This window comes from Scyliorhinus canicula, chromosome 4 (assembly GCF_902713615.1).
Source record: "Scyliorhinus canicula chromosome 4, sScyCan1.1, whole genome shotgun sequence".
NCBI lineage: Eukaryota > Metazoa > Chordata > Chondrichthyes > Carcharhiniformes > Scyliorhinidae > Scyliorhinus > Scyliorhinus canicula.
Genome location: NC_052149.1, coordinates 92,121,767 through 92,143,014, shown reverse-complemented (window position 1 = coordinate 92,143,014; position 21,248 = coordinate 92,121,767). Strand labels below are relative to the sequence as shown.

Below are 21,248 nucleotides of genomic sequence, written 5' to 3'. Positions count from 1 at the left end.
CCCTTTCTTAATTACAAACGTACCTGTATTTCTGTGAACTGCATCAACACAGCAAAGTTGGTTGTATGGTTACAAAAGCAGATTGTGATCTCAGACTCAAACTGGATCACTTGGCAACCTTGGTTTGACCATCCAGCATAATGTCCATCTCTGAAATGAACATAAGCAAAAGACAGCCATTTGAAGAATATAAATGTTTAAGGCTTTCAAATAATCAGTACAAATAAGTGGATGCTTTGTTAAAATTAGGTTAACTGGGATGCAGATATATATAATTTGTAAAATCATTTTGTGCATCAACTAATAGCTAGCATAAAAATGTATCAGATGCTGCAAATTTGTAAGTAAATGTACTACCCAGTATGAAACAGAATCATCAGGAACCCAGGTAAAATAATGTTAAATCAATTGATCTATGCTTCAAGGTTATGGCACTATTAACTGCCTTAGTGCCGACTGCAAACCATTGCAGTACTTTGCCATATTAATCTTAGACCAATGGAAGTCCATGTTTGCCAATACCCTCGTAGGGCATGATACCTGAAGGAGGTGGTGTTGTGCTGAGTGGGCAGGGAAGAGGAAAGTCAACTTTAGTTCTTTTCATACCCCTCCAATCATTAGAAAATGGAAGAAAAGCCTGGAGTGCAGGAGGCAAAAGAGGCCAGTGTTCTGGTCTTTGCGTCCCTAGTAGCCCGGCGAAGGATTTTGCTACAATGGAAGGATGCGAGGCCCCCAAGCGTGGAGACCTGGATCAATGACATGGCGGGTTTCATTAAGCTAGAGAAGGTCAAATTTGCCCTGAGAGGATCGGTACAAGGGTTCTTTAGGCGGTGGCAACCTTTCCTCGACTTTCTGGCTCAACGATAGGGCACTGGGACAGTAGCAGCAGCAACCCGGGGGGGAGGGGGGGGGGGGGGGAGGGGGAGGGAAAAGGGGGGGGGGGAGACGATGACTATGTTTGTTTAATTAATTTAAATTTATTTTTAAGTTCTTTTGTTGGGGTTGGGGGGGGGTGGGGGGGATATGATACATGCGTTGAGGCGGTCTGGGGGGTGTTACAGTTGTTATGGGTTATTTTGTTGCATTTCATTGTTTGTTGTTATATTTTATATTTTCTGTAAAAAATTCCAATAAAAATTATTTAAAAAAAAGAAAATGGAAGAAAACATACTCTGCCTACAATACCCCCAATGTGAAGAGCCTGCAGACGCCTGAAACCCAAACTATTTGGACAAGGTGCTATCTGGGACAATGAACATTCACAGAATGTCACACGTGTATGTGTAACTGCCTTCATAAAATCACAGGAATAATGGAGAAGGGATGGGGCAGTGGGCCAATGTTATAAGACACTTCTCCAACCCAGCAAAATACAGTGGTTGGCACAGGGCAAATATAAAAATACTTACTGCAGACTGAAGTTCCAAAACACACATGTTGGGGTGGCAAATTTTGAAAAGCCAACCTTTAAAAAGAACATGACACAAAACAAGTCAAATTTGTCAAACTGAATCAGTGCTGGATTTCAACAATACCAGTTTTGATACATCAATCCAAAATAATGTGTTTACATGTACGTTGAATTAAAACATGACTTTGGGAGTACTATGTGTATGTGCTTCACCAGCTTCAATCAACCTTCAAGTAAACATGAGATGACAATACACAATTATCTCTGACCAATTGACAATTTTAGTGGGCAGTGGGTGCTAGATGTATGACTGGCAATGTCTCCCTGGTGCACTAGGGATGTTGAGCTGGGATTATTCACAAAAAATGACTTGCATTTAGCCGGCACTTTTCATAATCATCGGACATCTCAAGCTGTTTTACTGCCAATAAAACACTTTTGAAGTGTAGTCACTATTATAATGTAGGAAACACGACAGCTAATTTGTGCACAGCAAGCTCCTGCAAACACCATACGATAATTATCAGGTAATCTTTTTATGTCAATTGAGGGATAAATATTGGCCAGGTCACCGGCAATAACTCCCCTGCTCTTCTTCAGAATTGTGCCATTGGATCTTGTACATCTACCCAAGCAGTTTAACGTCTCACCTGAAAGACTGCACCTCTGACAGTGCAGTGCTCTCTCAGTACTGCACTAGAGTATTAGCTTGATTTTTGTGCTCAAACCCTGGAGTAGGACTTAAACCTGAACCTCATGACGTAGAAACAAGGATGCTACTGATTGAACTACAGCGAACACAGCAGCCAAGTTACATTGTTGAAGTGGTGCAAAAAAAAATATTTTGTAGTAGTTAACCTAGCACAGCAGGTACTTGATACAGATATCAAGTATACAAACTCACTTCCTTCAAATTTCAGACAATCACCAATGTATGTGCGCATGTATGTGATTCAAATAAATGAAGAACAAAAATGTGTGGAGCAGAATCTTGTGCCCACCATGTGATATTTTGGAGGTGAGGGGCATTTAATCAGGTAGAGCCTCATTCCATTGTCACTGGTATTAACCCAGCAGAGAGTGAGAGCTCGCCATGCATGGAACACAAAAACAAACAAACAAACCCTGGCATGGTTGCTTGCACTGCTAAGTAAAGAACTGCCAATCCCTGCTTCCCTGACCGTCCCCAGTTTCTTGATCCTGTGGGATGGCCTGCTGCTGGACTGTGAAGTGATTGAATGGCACAAGATGTGGCGAACTTTCTCGCAAAGAGGTGACACAAAGGGTCCTGCCGCTCTTCACCTGGTGGCCGAAACACCCACTGCCTCCACAAGATTCTGCTCATGGTGTCTGTTTAATCAGTATAGAAAAGCTAACTCAATATCAAGCACACAAAAGAGACAGATTTGACATAAACTGCAAGTGTTGTGCAGCATTAGTTGCTTGAGGATAGCAGTAAAGGTAGCAAAGAGAGGAAACTGAAATAGATCCAATGCTTGCATCTCCCGTCGAGGCTTTCCAAACTCAGATATAGACATGCCCACCCTGCCTCCTCAGCACACCAGCTGCCTCCAAAGAGGTCCCTGCTTTAGAAGATGAGGGCTCATTGACGCTTGCGCCTGGTTGAAGTACCTCTGGAGTCAAATCTTGGGTAATTTCTTTAAAACTTTCTGCACAACCTCATTTTATCTCTTTAGAAACAAAAAACAAATTGCTAAAAGATGTGTTTGTGAAAATGCCTAAGATACTAAGTTAAACGTAACCATCTAGCAAGATATTCTGGACACGAGAATATATTTTTAGGACAGTAATTTAATCCTATGGTAACCCAGCAATCTGCATAATGATATTCAGATGTCTGAGTGATCTTGGATACAGTCTTTCGTTCACCTAGAGTAATCTTAATTTTTGCCATTTGTTAATTGATGAACTCAATCCAGTAGGTTTCCTACTCTCATTTAAAAATTGGCATGGCCATAAACCATCGATTCTACTTGCTTTTGAGTCATAGACACTGGTCTTTTACATTGGATAAAAAGACTTGTGTTTCATCTAAATGCAGACAAATTGCAAATTAATCCATGTAAAGTGACGGGACTGGTTGACCAGTTGATTGTAACTGGTTAGCAGTCAAGATGATAGAACTTGAACCATTGCAAAACTGGAAATACAGCTTCAGACTCCAATACACGCAGAGAAAACATTCTCAAATGCCCCGAAATAAATTAAGCTCCCTTCTTGACAACTGGGAGTCTGTGTAATTTATCTATCCTGTCCACTATTGGAGAAATATTAATTCAACAATTTTTAATCCACATGGGAGGTCGGATTATCACCGCCTTAAAAATTAGGAGGTGAAGGAGAATCAAGAATTGTGTCATAAACAATGATATGATTCACAAAGGGAATGACACAGGCTCCTGATGCAACACATTGAAAGAGATATACCATAGAGTGCATCTAGCGCATGCTTTGTATTTTTAAAAATTCTGTCATGGAACTATTTTTTAATTAATTTAAGCGATGTAGGCTTCGCTGGTTAGGCCAGCATTCATTTCCGATCCCTAGTTGCCCTTCAGAATTTGGTGGTGAGCTGCCTTCTTCTACCGCTGCAGTCCCCGAGGTGTAGGTACACCCACAGTGCTGTTAGAGAGGGAATTCCAGACTTTTATCCCAGCAACAGTGAAGGAACGGTGCTACATTTCCAAGTCAGAATGGTGAGCGACTTGGAGGGTAACCGCCAGGTGGTGGGGTTCCCAGGTATCTGCTGCTCTTGTCCTTCTAGATGGTAGTGGTCACAGGCTGCCACTGTTCATCGGTGGTGGAGGGTTTGAATGTTTGTGGGAGGGGGGCAATCAAGTGGGCTACTTTGTCCTGGATGGTGTCGAGCTTCTTGATTGTTGTTGGAGCTATACTCATCCAGGTAAGCGGAGAATATTCCAACACTCCTGACTTGTGCCTTGTTGATGGTGGACAGGCTTGGGGGGGGGGGGGGGGGGGGGGGGGCCTGAAAAGCCCCTAGTCGCCACATTCCGGCGCCTGTCCGGGCCGGGGAGGCTGGTACGGGAATCGAACCGTGCTGCTGGCCTGCTTGGTCTGCTTTAAAAGCCAGCGATTTAGCTGAGTGAGCTAAACCAGCCCCATTTCAGAGGTCAGTTAAGAATCAACCACATCGTTGTGAGTCTTGAATCATAAGTAGGCCAGACCCAGGAAGGATGGCAGATTTCCTTCCCTAAAGGACATGAGTAAACCCAGTGGATTTTAATGACAGCGAACTAGATGGGTTTTTAATGAACATCGACAATGGTTTTCATGGTCACCATTACTAAGGCTAGCTTTTTATTTCCAAATGTATGCACTGAATACAAATTCCAATAGCTGCCATGGTGGAATTTGAACCCATGTCCCCAGAGAACTCGCCTGAGCTTCTGAATTTGTTAATTTAGTCCAAAAACCAGCTATAATGTGCTTTGGATTCATTTTGGAAGATAGAGCAGGAGATTAATCAGAACGCAGGGGTTTTGATCTCTTCTCAAAAGTATAAGGAAACAAATTGTCATCTGACAATCTATTCTGCAAGGCCTGTGCGATGTTCGTATGGTTTTCAACATATTGTCGTATAGAAAGTAAGAGGTTGAACGACTTTGAGGAATGCAATTAACTATTGAACAGTTCTTTTAATCTAAAACTTTAGAAACTATAAACTTCATGAATACAGTCCAAATCAAGTAAGACTGTATTTGAGGAATGTTCTCAAGTTGCTTACCACAGCCCTATGTGACAGAGAGTACTGCACAGCAATGGGGATGTTCCTCGCTCTGACTGGATCACGTACAGTTGAAGAGATGACAGCTGTCTGAAGTTGGCTTGTCTGTGAGCTGGAAAACATAATACATCAGGTTATATCAGTCTTTATACTGAAAAAGAATAGGAGAAATTTTCCTATTGTGAATGTAGGAATTTCAGATATATTGGGCGGGATTCTGCAGTAAGGATTAAAAACCTGGGTTAGGCTTTTTGGGAGCCAGAGGTACAATTAAAGTATCGTAAAAGCTTGGGCTAATGGATTTTGTTTATATTAAGAGTGTTCCCTGTGGAGTATCCAGTTAGATACATTGTGTTCATTTAGAAAGATTATGGGCGCGATTCTCCAAAAAAATCTCCAAGTGCTGTAGTGCTAGTGGGAATTGCCGTGTGTTTCCCAGCGCTCGGCCCGGCGAGGCCAGCAACACTATTCAACATTAATTGGTCCACTTAATGAGGCCTCATGGTCCTCCCACCCTGAATGCCAGCTTGCCAGCTGATTCACCGGGACCTCACCCGCTAGCCCCCCTCTGTTAATAGCGCCGAGCAGCACTGAAGCTGCACTTGCTCAGCCAACCCCAGCCAGCTCGCAACAATGGCGCCGAGGAGACCAGCCCCAAGATTCAGGGATGCTGACCTGGAGAGGCTCCTGGACACAGTGGAGGCCAGGAGGGATGTCCTGTCCCCCCGAGGGTCCAAGAGGGTGAGCCACAAGGCAGCCAGTGCTGTCTTGGACGAGATGGCGGCAGCAGTCAGCTCGGGCAGTGTGACCAGGAGGACTGGTCTCCAGTGTCAGAAGAAGGTGAATGACCTACACCAGGCAGCCAGAGTGAGTAGAAACCAACGTCCCATGCCCTCAACCCCCAAGGAAGCATCCCCCTGGCGATCCCCAATCCTCCCTCCATCCCCCCCCCACTTTAGCACTCACTCCACCCATCCCTTCAACCTTCCCTCCACCCAGGCCTTCCCTTCACACACCCCTGCCCAACCATAACTGTGAACCACCCACGTGGCTAGCTATGCCGTCTCTGTGTCCCCTCAGGAAATCGGCGGGCGAGGGCCCAGACTGGCGGTGGGGTGCCGGACTTGAGAATCCTTACCTCCTTTGCGGAGCATGCACTGGAGGTGACTCGTGTGGCCGAGGACAGGTCACCAACGTGGAAGTAGCAGACGCCGCGGAGCTGAGGGACCACCAGGCTCCACCTGGAGGACCTGTAAAATGCGTGTAGTGTTGCCTGACTGACTGACCCATCCCTCCCACTGATCACATGTCCATTCTCCCGCAGGTTCAGCAGCCGACGGCCCCAGCCCATCTCGGGCTGCCCCCTCCCCTGACTGAAGGGAGAACACCTCGGAGGAGAGCTCCAAGCTTCATAGCGCCAGAGTGCCAGTTCGATTCCTGGCTTGGGTCACTGTCTGTGCGTGGTCTGTACGTTCTCCTCGTGTCTGCGTGAGTTTCCTCTGGGTGCTCCAGGTTCCTCCCACAAGTCCAGAAAGACGTGCTGTTAGATCAATTGGACATTCTGAATTCTCCCTCTGTGTACCCGAACAGATGCCGTAGTGTGGCAACTAGGGGATTAGCACAATGATTTCATTGCAGTGTTAATGTAAGCCTACTTGTGACGCGGATAAAGATTATTATTAGCATTAATGGGCACTGACCGGGAGGAGGGGGCTCTGAGTGCCAACCCGGACCCGTCCCATGGGGCGGTGACGGTGGCCACCAGCACTCCCAGGTTCCACCCCTCTGATGATGCTGCGTCTCAGGGTCAGAACACGGGACAGAGAGGCACGGCTGTGCATGTGCCGTCGACAAGTGAGCTGGGGCCCTCCGGCCCCAGAGCCCCTCCGAGGGCATCAGCTAGGGGCATCGAAGGCCATGGGATGAGGTAAGCAGCTGGCTGCCTCCACCTCAGATGTGCATCCTGGGGAAACACCAAAATGTAGTGGTAGAGCTGGGAGGGCCAGGCACGTTGAGCATCACTGAGGGCATTGAGGTAGGGGGGGAGGGGTTAGGTCGGGGGTGGGTTGGGAGTGGGGTTGGAACAGGGCCAGTTGGGGGCAACACTCTTGAAAATGGGGTTTTAAACATCTTTTTGCACAACCGTTATGATGTCTCTGTCACTTTCCTCCGCAATAAAGGCTGACCCCGGACCCTTTGCCTGTCTCTCCAGACAATGGCCCCTCCCCGTGGCACCCACCTACCCTCTGGCCATGGTCATGTCCCGGGAGCTGTCCCATCCCCTGGGTGTTCGGATGTTGGCTGCTGCGTTTGTGGTGATGACTCCCAAACAGTGTCCAGGCATCAAGGTGCGATCGGAATACCAGGCAATGACTCCCACATGCTACATGGCCCGCCTACCCACGGAAACCTACTTTGCATGTGTCAAGCGCTCACTTTTCCACGATTGCCTATTCCCTATTAGCGATTGCCGTCTGTCGAGCAGCTGGAGGCCTCAGCAGTCGGTGGGGCTTATGGGTGATCGGTGGGGCAGAGGGCAGGGACAGGAGTTACCCCCGGAATGGGTTGGGATCCAAGGCTTGGCATGGAGGTGCCATGAGCGATTACCTCCCCCAGTTGCTCTCCCAGCGTCCGTTCTCCCCACCCTCCCATGGCTACCCACCCCTGGGAAGGACGCTCCAACCCCCCGAGCACTGGGGTGGCAAGGCCAGTGCTCCTGGTCTCTTTGCCTGTGAGCAAAGATGGCTGCTCCCCTCCTCGGCTCTCCACAGAAACATTTCCATCAGTTCACGATTTTAAAAAGGAGTACTAATTGGCGCCAGTGTGACCACTTGCTGGGGAGGCCGCTGAATGACAGGAGGCCTCGGGATGGCTGGTGGCTCTCATTAATTGTATGAAAATGGGGCTTAAGTGCTGATAATTGGTTTCTCACCACGCTACTGTGAGATTCCGAGTTTGCCTATGGGAGCGGGCCGGTTGCATCGCAAACTGTTTGCTGCCTGACACAGTTCCCGTTTTTGGCCTGATGCAGGAGCTGCGCTCCGAAAGCTAGTGAGTCCAAATAAACCTGTTGGACTTCACAATAATATAATAATAATAATAATCGCTTATTGTCACAAGTAGGGTTCAATGAAGTTACTGTGAAAAGCCCCAAGTCACCACATTCCGGCGCCTGTTCGGGGAAGCCGGTATGGGAATTGAACACGCGCTGCTAGCATTGCTCTGCATTGCAAGTCAGCTGTTTAGGCCACTGTGCTAAAACCAGCCCCTAACCTGGTGTTGTAAGACTCCTTGCCCATCCCTGTCCAACTCCACATTATATTTTACAAGTCATTCACTCTCATTCATTTACATTACTTTATAATGTATTAAAACATTATAAAAGTTATAGTGTGCATTCTTGCACAGGAGTAGTAGGTACCGTATTCAAAAAGAGACAAGAACAAATAAAGACTACTGGTCTTACGATCAGGAGTAAACTTGTGGAATATCTGTACAATATTCAGCAGCTAAATGTGACATATAGAATGATTGCATAGTGCATTACATGATAGATGTATACTTAGTCAAGTATAATTCAGATCCATTATTTCAAAATTACAACATATCAAATCAGGTTCAGTTCACTCGTATGATAAAGTTCCTGATTCAGTAAATAATAAAATGTACTATAATGTTGCAAATATAAAACATTTGATTGTTTTCATGGTTCAGCAGTGAATTTTCTCATCCTAGTGCATCAGCCGTCTTGCATATATCATAATAAGAATGTGAAATCGAATCAGAAACTGCTAAATAAAAATGGACAGGCTGCTGATTTGAACAACGTGGGCGCGATCCAATGGCCACGTTGCGTCGGAAAAGCAGTTCACCGCGGCTCAGCGTGGCCGATGAAAGCCAGGAGACCACGCTCCTGGGATCAACCCGGCTCGTCACACCTCGTGAGATTTAACACAGTCTCGCGAGACATTGCAATGTGGGCAGGAACACGTTTTGGCAAACCTGCATATTAAAGTGAGTAGTAAGCCTCACTCTAATATGCAGATTCCCAAGGTTCCTGAGGCTTTGGGATTCATCCCCTTCACCTCAGATGAGCGCCGTTCAGAACTGGTCTCCACAAACGGGGACCAGGTGGAACGGCACTCATGGGGGTCTCCCAGGGAATCACAGGCCCCCAGCTGCATACCCTTTGGGCAGGGTGGTGCCCTGGCAGTGCCACCTGGGTGCCAGCCTGGCATTAACGAGGTGCCCAGGTGATCATTTTTGCATGCGCCGATTGGGCCTGGAATGCCCAGCTTGGGTCTTGGGAATTCGGTGATCATTTCGGGGGCCTCAGAGATCAGGACTCCATTTAGAAATTGTGGTCCGATCCCTCGCTACAATGGGCAGTTCCAGCCAGCGGAGCTTCCCACTGTACAAAACGGGGCTATGTGTGGTATCGGCCGCACGTTCCCCATTCAGGCCCTAATAGAAGTCTACTTTTCTGATTGGTAATAAAGTTTAAAGGAAAAAATGATTTAGTGACATTATACTATTAAAAGTCATATATTAACCATGACAGCAGAAAATGCTGAGAGCATGGGAAAGGATCAGATAAGGAAGTCAGTTTGAAAACTGACTATACACTGCAAGGCCACGCTGCAGAATAAACTCATTGTTATCATTACTTGGCAAAGATCCAAGTTCTAGAAAACATGGTGGGAAACAACTGTTTTGATCACACCATGTTATGGAAACATACAGAAATTCTCTCACGCCACATTATCTCTTAAAACCTGATAGACAGACATTTCAGTCAAATTAGATAAATTATAATTATTTAAACCCAATCACAGCCAGAAAGGGGACAGAAACTTAAAGATTATGTTTTCCTTAAGAGACCGGGAGAGAACCTTTTTTCTTCTCTCTGAAATCATCTTTAACCTAACCTTTGAAAGCTATTCTTTTCACAGTAACTTCATTGAAGTCTACTTTTGACAATAAGCGATTATTATTACTATTTTGCTTTACTTTGCAAACCGCTATTTCCTGTTGTTTCATTTTTGTACTGTGCATTTTGAACTGAAGAAATTACCACAAACTGAATTGTATTTTGAATTCAACTCAACCATCTGTATTGGCTTTGGACAAACGAACTTTCTAAATTCTGTACTCGCATAAAATTTGACTTGATCAGTAGACTTTAAAACTGACACAAATAAAGCTATACTTGACTTCACCCAAGAAGCTCAGTCTCAAGTTCTGTTGATTAATATATAGGCAGCGACACATAAATATATTAACAAAGTACAGATCCATCAGGCCCCTTCTATAATGCGAGTCGTGTTGATTAGTCATGTGTTTCTTGGCACTGCGAGCGCTGGGAATCATACGGCTAAACACGCTTGCTTGGGGACTTTGTTCCCTTTTGGGAGAATCACGCCTCATATTTCTCTTTCAAAATGACACTGCTTTCTATACGGTTCTGCTTTTGTTTCAAATCGAATTTGGGTTTATCTATCCGAGAACCTTCTTTATATTATGGTCAAGGTTTTCAAGTCATTGATTTTTAATCTTACCGTTTGTCTGATCTCCCAGTTAGTAATACAGAATCTGAATTGTGAGGTGACAAATGATGTTCCACATTTCGGTAGTAGACGTGTATAAATATTAACTCACTGTACCCTGAAGAAATAAAATGAACACTTTACATTTCTGCAAAGACTTTACATTAAAACATTGAATAGTCTCAACTTTGGGCAGTAACATCAACCACTTATTGATCCCAATCACTCAATAAAAACAACTGGAACTTTGAGGTTACGGCGGCCAATAGTATCACAGATAAACACATACCAGGAGTTCCTTACTGATCATATGAACTCCTTTCATTAAAAGGAACAGAACCTGCAAAGTTGTATTTTCCATGCATGTGCAGACATTCAATAGGCCTCATTAAAGAATAGGGGGTGCGTTTAGAATTTGTTTTTCTGTGGAAGTTAGTTTTAAAATAATTCTCAATAAAGTTATATTAGCATTGATACTGCCATGTCTGAACCTCTTATTTTGAAAAATCACTCTAATTTTTCACACTTGTGGCCCTCCAATCTAATCAAGGGAAATGGTTATGTTGGATTACCCGGTTGGTTTGCCGAGCAATCTTGAGTGAACTACAAATAGGATTGTGGCCAATTTTCAATATGGTGGGCAATATCTGTCCATCCACACTGGATTTGTACACAGATTTTTGGTGATCCCTTTCCTCACCTCTTTGCTAATTTGTATTGTAAAGGCTTCCCTCACTTTGTGTATGATGTTTCTGTATTTGTTATTACCCCTCCCTCTTTCAGGGATGGAGAAAAATGCTGGCCTTACCTGCAAACTCCACATCCCATGAATGAATAAAGTAAAATCCCACCATATTCCATTCCACTGTCACCAACTACAGCTATGCCTCTAATCTCCCTTTCCTCACTAAGGTCCTCAAACTAATTGTTAATTTCCAACGCCATATACCAAACTCCCTCTTTGAATCCATCCAGTCCAATTTCCAACTCCTCTTCAAAACATTGCAAACCAAAATAATGAAATACCTCCTTTGTAATTGTGACCATTGTGCACTATTCCTTCCCTCACACTCTGAAGTGGGAATGCCACCCTTCAGCTCACCCCAGCTATGAAGCTCCATGCATTTATCATCACATTTCTACCTATTTGAACATAGTATAATGGATGGAAGGGTAGCCATTCTATCACCTCCAGATCTTTCAGGGATTTATTTATTCCACCCCACTCATCATCGACACAATTCGCTATGTTATCATCCAGAAATATACGGTCAGCATTCAACACATTCACTGGTGACACTGAGATTCATATTTCCATCAGCATGCACTCTGAGATGAGATACTTCTACCAACTTAACATTGCACTGACCAAAACCATCATTTTTGTTTACATCCATCCTGTCCAGCCACTGGTTGAACTGAATTGAACGATTGGAGCCTATTCCTCCCAGACCTGTACTTCAGATCCTGATTCCTAACCATCAAGGGACTGCTTACTTCCATTTCCACAATGTGGCATGCCTCTGCACTTCCGAAACCATTATTCACACCGTAAAAATCTCCAAACCTCTTGACATAAAACTTATATCCATCACCTTCCATAAACTGGTATCCAAAACTGTGCAGTACATACCTTGCGCATTACTTTTGACTTCTACATTGCCTCCCCACCTTCCAAACCTATCAAATTTAAACTCCTCTATAGTCTCAGCCCACCTTATCTCCACAATCTTTTACAAGTTGTGTGCATCCCCCCCAAACACTCCATTTTTGCACCCAGCCATTTATACATCCCTATTTGTTACTGTAGCACAGCCATCAGCTACCTAGATTCCATTGTCTGGGATTGTTAAACCCTTTAATCTCTCTGCCTTCCTTCAAGAGCTATCTGAAAGCCCATCTCTTTGACTATGCTTTTGGCCAGCCATCCTATTCTCTCTCAGCCTCTGTTTTCATATGTCCACCTTTGAGACATCTTTGAGCGCCTAATAAAAGTCTATATACAAATTATTGTATTTGTAACATTATAAGACAGTTATGTTTTAAAATGTTTTCTTTCATTTAGAGTGAAACAGGGTGTCCTGATAAGAGGATGGTAATCAAACTAAACTCTGCCTGGAGACAGGCTCATGTGTTCTGTAACTGAAAGGTGAAAGCTATTGAAAATCAAGCAATAAGCAATAAAAGGGGTTGCTGAGAGACACAGAGACATTATGATTTTCATTTATTGTCATGTGTATCGAGATACAGTGAAAAGTATTGTTCTGAGTACAGTCCAGGCAGATTGTTTCATACATGAAAAACATAGGACATACAATAAATGCACTATGTAAACACATAGACATCGGGTGAAGCATACAGAGTGTAGTGCTACTCAATAGAAAAGATGCATAGAGAGATCCACAAGAGGGTCATTCAGTCTGGTTACAGCAGGGAAGAAGCTATTTTTGAATCTGTTAGTGTGTGTCCTGAGGCTTTTGTATCTCCTTTCCGATGGAAAAGGCTGGAAGAGAGAATAACCCAAGTGGGAGGGGTCTTTGATTATGCTGGGAGGCAGGTTTGTGTGATGCACTGGGTTCTGTAGTTCTTCACAGCTCTGTAATCTTTTACAGTCTTGGGCCAAGCAGTTGCCATACCAGGCTATGATGCAGCCAGATAGGATGCTTTCTGTGGTGCATGTGTAAAAATTGGTAAGAGTCAATGTGGACATGCCAAATTTCCATGGTTTCCTGAGGAAGTATAGGCACTATTGTGTTTTCAAGGCCATAGTATCGACGTGGGTGGACAAGGACAGATTGGTGGTGGTGTACACACCTAGGAATTTGAAGCTGTTAACCATCTCCACCTCAGCAACACTGAGGCAGACAGGGGGCTGTATGATACATCGCTTCCTGAAGTCAATGACCAGCTCCTTAGTTTTGCTGACATTGAGGGAGAGATTGTTGTCGTCACACCTATCGATTCCCTATCTTCCTCCTGTACTCTGACTCATTGTTGTTTGAGATCCAACCCACTATGGTTGTGTTATCAGCAAACTTGAGATGGAGTTGGAGCCAAATTTTGCCACACAGTTGTGTGTGTATAGGAAGTATATTAGGGGTCAAGTACGCAACCTTGCGGGCCCCAGTATTGAGGACTATTCTGGAGTTGTTGTTATCGTTTATCCTTACTGATTGTGGTATGGGTCAGGAAGTCGAGAATCCAGTTGCAGAGGGAGGAGCCAAGTCCTAGGTTTTGTTGTTTTCATATGAGCTTGGCTGGGATTCTGGTGTTGAAAGCAGAGCTGTAGTCAATGAATAAGAGTCTGACGTAAGAGTCCTTGTTGTCAAGATGCTCCAGAGATGAATGTAGGGCTAGGGAGATAGTGTCTGCTGTGGACTGGTTAAGTGGGTCAAGGCATTCGGGGAGATTGAAGTTGATGTGTCTCACGACCAACCCTCAAAGCACTTCATAATGATAAATGTCACGGCAATCAGATGGTAGTCATTGAGGCATGTTGCCTGGTTCTTTTTTGGCACTGGTATGATGGTGGTCTTTATGAAGCAGGTGGGAACTTCGGAATGGAGTAGGAGAGGTTGAAGATGTCCGCGAACATACCCGCCAGTTGGCTAAAGCAGGATTTGAGTGCACAACCAGGAACTCCATAAAACGTGCCACAACCGACGAGAGTCTGTGTTGTTGAAAATGAAATGAAGAGGAGCTGAAAACGAAGTGGGAGGGGGAACTGGGGGAACAGATCGAAGACGGGACATGGGCTGATGCCCTGGAGAGGGTAAATTCTTCCTCCTCGTGTGCGCGGCTTAGCCTCATCCAATTCAAGGTGCTGCATAGGGCCCACATGACTGGGACGAGGATGAGTAGGTTCTTTGGGGGTGAAGATAGGTGTGTCAGGTGCTCGGGGAGTCCAGCGAACCATGCCCATATGTTCTGGCATGCCCGGCATTGGAGGAGTTCTGGAAGGGGGTGGCGAGGACGGTGTCAAGGGTGGTGGGATCCAGGGTCAAGCCAGGATGGGGACTCGCAATTTTTGGGGTTGGGGTAGAGCCGGGAGTGCAGGAGGCGAAAGAGGCCGGTGTGCTGGCCTTTGCATCCCTAGTAGCCCGGCGTAGGATTTTGCTACAGTGGAAGGACGCGAGGCCCCCAAGCGTGGAGACCTGGATCAATGACATGGCGGGCTTCATTAAGCTTGAGAAGGTTAAATTCGCCCTGAGAGGATCGGTGCAAGGGTTCTTTAAACGGTGGCAACCTTTCCTCGACTTTCTGGCTCAACGATAGGGTACTGGGACAAGTAGCAGCAGCAACCCGGGGGGGGAGGGGGGGGAGGTGGGGGGGGGGGGGGGGGGGGGGGGGGGAGGGGGGGGGGGGGGGAACACGTTGATTATGTTTGCTTATTTTATTTAAATTTGATTTATTTAATTTTAATTTATGGTTAAGTTCTCTTGTTGGGGGGGTGGGGGGAGTGTGATACATGTGATGTTACGGTATGGGGGGAATTGTGGGTGTTATGGGGCTGTTAGTTGCATATTACTGCTTGTTGCTATACTTGCTGTTATATTTTTATATTTTCTGTAAAAAATTCCAATAAAAATTATTTTAAAAAAAAGAAAATGAAATGAAATAAAAATTGCTTATTGTCACAAGTAGGCTTCAAATGAAGTTACTGTGAAAAGCCCCTAGTCGCCACATTCCAGCGCCTGTTCGGGGAGGCTGGTATGGGAATTGAATCGTGCTGCTGGGCTGCCTTGGTCTGCTTTAAAAACCAGCTCTTTAGCCCCATGCTAAACCAGCCCCTATATGTTAGCCTGTGACTCTCGCTTAATCTGGTTTGTATTTGGCATCCCTGATGGCTTTGCGGAGGTCGTACCTAGATTTATTGTATCGGTCAGGATCGCCTGTCTTGCATGCCTCAGACCTAGAGAAGGAGACTGAAATGGCTGCTGTTGTGAAAAGCAGAGGAAAATATTGGTTTCTGTGTTACTCACCAAGTAGGATGCTGGTGAGAACCAGTTCTCTGTTAAAATCTACACAAGTCCTGTTTCTTTAAGAAAAAGGATTTGCCAGAGTGGATCTTGCTGCTAGAAGTCAGTTTGGAGAAGCTCACAAGATTGAATGGAATGACTTTCAAAGGGCACAGGAAGCATTGCCCTATTGTGGGAAGGAGACGGGAGAATGGAGGCAGTTGAATAGCCAGGAAAGTTTGGAATTTAATCTTCAAGACTAAATATCTGCTGGAAGAATGTTGTAAAGTAAAATGTGTCAAAACATATTTTGATTCTGGTAGCCAGTTAATGGGGAAGTACCTTTTCTTTAGCTTGATAATTAGTTGACTATTAAGTAATGTTTAGTCTAGGTTGATTTTGGTTTGTTTGTTACAGTAAAAGTCTTGGAGTGTGAAATCTTGTCCTGCAACTGCTGGGAAATACATTTTGTGTAAGTTATTGGTCCCTTGGGGCTCATAACAAATAAATCAAATAGTTGCGGCACGGTAGCACAGTGGTTAATACTGTTGCTTCACAGTGCCAGGGACCCGGGTTCAATTCCCGCTTGGGCCACTGTCTGTTCAGCGTCTGTACATTCTCCCCATGTCTGCGTGTTTCCTCCGGATGCTCCAGTTTCCTCCCACAGTCCAAAGATGTGTGGGTTAGGTCGATTGGCCATGCTAAATTGCCCCGTACTGTCCAAGAAAAAGTTAGGTGGGGTTGCTGGGTTGCGGGGATAGGTTGGGTGCTCTTTCAAGGGCCAGTGTAGACTCAATGGGTCAAATGGCCTCCTTCTGCACTGTAAATTCTATGATATCAAAGGAAAGGTACCTTTGCTCACTAAACTTTCTAAGCCCGCCAACTCTATATATAATTTCGTTCAATTCTTTATTTCCACCCTCCCACCCACAGTTTCCTCCCCATCTCTCCTGCAAATTACTGCTGACCAGTTTACACTACTTTACCTCAGGTACCTTTCCTTGATTTCCAGATGCAAGTCTAAATGCGCAATGTCGTCAGATTACTTAATATGAAGGCATCGCAGATGTGATCGTATTTAACAACCAAATGTGCACTTTCCAGCAAGGGTCATTGGATAATGTACGAGTGGGCAGCATGGTAGCAGTGGTGAGCACTGTTCCTTCACAGAGCCAGGGTCCCAGGTTTGATTCCTGGCTTAGGTCACTGTGAATTGAAATGAAAATGAAAATCGCTTATTGTCACAAGTAGGCTTCAAATGAAGTTACTGTGAAAAGCCCCTAGTCGCCATATTCCGGCACCTGTTCGGGGAGGCTGGTAGGGGAATTGAACTGTGCTGCTGGCCTGCCTTGGTCTGCTTTTAAAGCCAGCGATTTAGCCCTGTGCTAAACAGCCCCTGTTTGCTTGGAGTCTGCACATTCTCCCCATGCCTGCGTGGGTTTTCTCCATGTGCTCTGGTTTCCTCCCACAGTCCAAAGATGTGCAGTTTAGGTGGTTTGGCCATGCTAAATTGCCCTTAGTGTCCAAAAAAGTTAGGTGGGGTTACAGGGTTACGGAGATAGGGTGGAGGTGTGAGCTGCAGGATGCTCTTTCCAAGGGCTGGTGCAGACTCGATGGGTTGAAGGCCTCCTTCTGCACTGTAAATTCTACGATACTAGAAAGCTGGTTGATAGTTCCTGCGCTTGCCCAGTAGCGCTGGAGTCAATTGTAATACCTCCGCTGTTATCCCATCTGACTCAATGTAGGTTAGGAACCAATTCAGAAACTTTGTATATGCAGGCTTTGCACGCCACCGCCAGTAACCCCACCCCCATGGGCTATGTATTTATTCTTAACTTATTTCATGTCTCCTGTGTTGAAGTAAACAAACATTTATTAGAAGCTTTTCCTCAGCTTAGAAATTCAACCATGGTAACATTAAGAAAAATGGATGAGCAATTTTGGTGGTTAGCATTCAACAGGAAAAGCTCTATTTAAAATTATTAAGACCACAACAGAGGGCGTGAATAATACTATTCAGTGTCACTTACCTAAAGTGAGAAGCCGGGACATCTCTGACCCAGCAATTTGGATTTCATCCACTCGATTCCGAGCAGAAAGACACTTGGGTTTGTAAACAAGGTCACTTTCCAAACTGGGCAGTTGGTTTCCTTTGATCTGCACATCTACAAGATTATATCAGAACAATGTTATGCAAATATTTACTTTCTTTCTCCCTCCTGCCCCTCTCCACTGCCCTGAAGCCATTGACTCACTCCAGGTGCTGAGCACCATCCAGAATTTCACCCAGATTGCCATTATGTGCATGTGAGACTTCGCACCGAGTTTCACCTGACTACAAGATGCATCGCAGACAACACTAATCTGCTTCTTGCCCGATATTCATGTGCACTCACTTCCTAGCAACTAGGAGTAGGAACCCATCTCGACCACTGGTTTATATGTCCCTATCATTCTGGTCAAACTCACAATCCTCTTCTATGTGATTTCCACCACCACTTGTGTCCCCCCCCCCCAACCTCCCAATGTCCTGCTACCCACCCTACCCCAGCACAGCACCTGAGAACTCTTCTTCTGGCACCCAACAGAATGCCAGGTCATTCAGTACAAATCAAACCCTGGCACCTTCCTGGCTTATGACTTTGTTACCAACTGGATAAACTCAATTGTGCCATCATAGAGTAATCTTTTAACAATGCATGACAGTCCACTCGAAGTCGACCAAAATATAGTGAACGAAGCAGATCATCTCAAATATAGCAATTAATGTATTTTCTGCAAGAAATATGAATGGTACCATTATTTGACCTGTGCTTTATCTTCCAGATGAATAGCCTGTGCACTGACCAAAACCAACATCAAAGTTGACGGTGTGCATTAAAGGGGCACCATAATGTATTTGGAAAGCAGTTTTCTCCCAGTTAATTTTAAAAACATAACATAGTGGCATGAACTGTGCTACAACAAATCATCGCAGCATTAGAAAATATATCTATTTGTTAATGAGAGCTTTAAAAACTGGAGTCCAAACAGTTAGAAAAAAAAATCTCACACATCAGAAATAGCTCAACCAAACTCCTGAAACCATTAACATTGCTTTTCAGAAATTAGGCTGCTGCTGAGTAGGTGGTTCTTACCTATGTTCTCAGTTGACAGGACAATACTTTGTCCAATAGAAAGCAAAATATCAGACAGCTTCTCAGCAAGCATATCAACACTGTGAATTATAACATATTGTCCATGGATCACCTGGCAAAATAGAGGTCACAACGTAAGCATTTTCTTCCATGTCCTCACTTGTGAAGAATGTTTCTGAAATCCTCCAATTGCTTTTGATGTTACAGTAGCTAACTTTCTATGTAATGTTTTAAAGCTCCCAAGACAGGTTCACAGTCTCAGAACAGCCTTTTCACAACTACTTGGGTAATTATCATGACTGGGCGCAATTACAGAATCCAATCACTAATAAAATTGGTTATGGGCATGCGGCAAACCGAGAGTTTTTGACTCGAGATACATGTTATTTGCATATTGGGTGATCTTCCATGGTGTTGTTCACACCAAATTGCCTGATCCATTTCATCCCATGTGATATATAGCATACTATTTGTTCCAGAGATTTACAGTGATTGAATAAATGTGAGGGCGTTTGGGTCAAACCCCATGATCTCCACACAATGCATTTGAGATGGGGGGGAACCATATCCAGTAAAGAATGATATACAGTGGTGGAGGATTTGTTTTTTACCTGATGGGATTAAAATTAACATCTCTGAACAATAACGACCTCGCAGATAAATAAATAAATAATTGGGTATTTAAACTAAACAGAATTAATTGACAAAGATTAATTGTGCATTGAAATATTTGTATGCAAAGTAAATAAAAAATGTGAACTATATTGTACACATGTAATGTGTACATGCTTTTAAAACCTATTGTGCAATGTGTATATTCAATAAAATTTATATGGAGTATTTTGTGCTTAGTCAAAATAAACTTTTTAAATAGAATTTACATCTACGAGGTGGAAGAAGTCGATTATTATGCTATTGCGTGTTTGACAGTGGATGCTGTATTGAGAAGGAAGTTCGGGCATGGCGTTTAAGACCAAGATTAGTGGTTAGCACTGCTGCCTCACCGCACCAGGGACCTGGGTTCAATTCCGACCTCGGTTGACTGTATGGAGTTTGTACGTTCTCCCTGTGTGTATGTGGGCTTCCTCCAGGTGCTCCCTTTTCCTCCCACAGTCCAAAGATGTGCAGCTTAGGTGGATTGGATATGCTAAAAACTGCCCCTACAAGGGGTTACAAATGGTGGATTGGGGCTAGGTTAGGGTTCTCTTTCAAAGGGTCGGTGCAGACTCGATGGGCTAAATAGCCTCCTTCTGCACTGTGGGAATTCTATGATTCTAAATGTAAATTATTCATATTGAGGTTTGCACAATTTGAAGTCAGACATGTGAGGGACAAAGGGGAGTTGGAGAAATTGGATGATGAGAAAAGAATATGGGGCATAATGGATGATGTTGATGAGTGGGAGAGATTGGTGGTGGAGGGGAGGTGTTAAATTGGAGACAGGAAATAGTAAAAGGTTAGGGGATTAAGGAGAAGAAATGTTATGGACTGCAGAACGTTTAATGGTGATTGTTAATGAGATGGTTGAACTGAGTTATGAAGAAGAGAGGTAATGCGGTCATGAAGGATGGAAAGTGGGGGAATATTTATGATTTTAAAAGGGAGATATTAGTTCCTGTTTTTGTATAAGTGGTTTAATGATATTTGGTGTTTAATGTGATATACTGTGGAATCAGTATATTGAAATCATGGTGGCATCTATGCCCACTTGTTCTACTATTCACATCTAACAGCATTGCCAAGTTGAAAGTATCTGAACATTGCAAAACCTTGATGAATATAACATAACCAATGCAAGTGATGAAAATGGTGGAGAGAAGGGAGAGCCACTATTATCTCCATAGCTGTACCCAGCCACGGCCTCTCGTTGTATATTGCTACCCTGCCATTACCACCCAAGCTCCAGTCTCCCAAACCTACAGTCCACCACACGTCTAACTTCACATCTGTACAAACCTCAATGTGAACAATTTACATTTAAAACTAATGGTCCTCCTAAACACCATGGCTGGATTCTCCGCAGCCCCACGGCAAAATTGCGTTTGTCACAGGGGCGGGAAATCGTATTTCCCGACCGAATCGGGCCCGCCGCCACTCAGGCGATTCTCCGGGCCCCGGGAATTGCTCATCCGCGAATTACGCCGCGTGGAGGGGTTGCATCACCAGAGGCCCTCCCAGTGATACTCCGCTCCTGACCGGCCAAGTTCCCGACGGCGTGGAACTAATGTGGTATGGCCGGTTGGGACTCAAGTCTGCGGCTGCCCTGGTGGGGGGCAGGGGATCGAGCACGAGGGAGGGGAAGGGCCTTATGAGAGGCCGGGCAGCGATCGAACCCGGTCCGATGCAGCGGCATGCGGCCGATCAGGGGGGCCTAGATTGTGCGTGTTGGTCCGCGGTCCGAGTCTGCCATGGCGTTCGGCGTGGCCGCTA

General features: G+C 44.8%; 1 protein-coding gene across 1 annotated transcript in view; it reads right to left on the bottom strand.

Moving 5' to 3' along the window:
* Positions 1-21,248, bottom strand: part of LOC119964807 (adhesion G-protein coupled receptor D2) — a 447,246-nt gene that overhangs the window by 386,531 nt on the left and 39,467 nt on the right. The window contains exons 8-13 of the mRNA XM_038794816.1: positions 18,819-18,930; positions 17,712-17,846; positions 10,736-10,841; positions 5,178-5,289; positions 1,410-1,465; positions 24-150 (exon numbers count right to left, since the gene is read on the bottom strand). Of these exons, the coding sequence (XP_038650744.1) occupies positions 24-150; positions 1,410-1,465; positions 5,178-5,289; positions 10,736-10,841; positions 17,712-17,846; positions 18,819-18,930 (648 nt within the window). The remainder of the gene's footprint in view (positions 1-23; positions 151-1,409; positions 1,466-5,177; positions 5,290-10,735; positions 10,842-17,711; positions 17,847-18,818; positions 18,931-21,248) is intronic.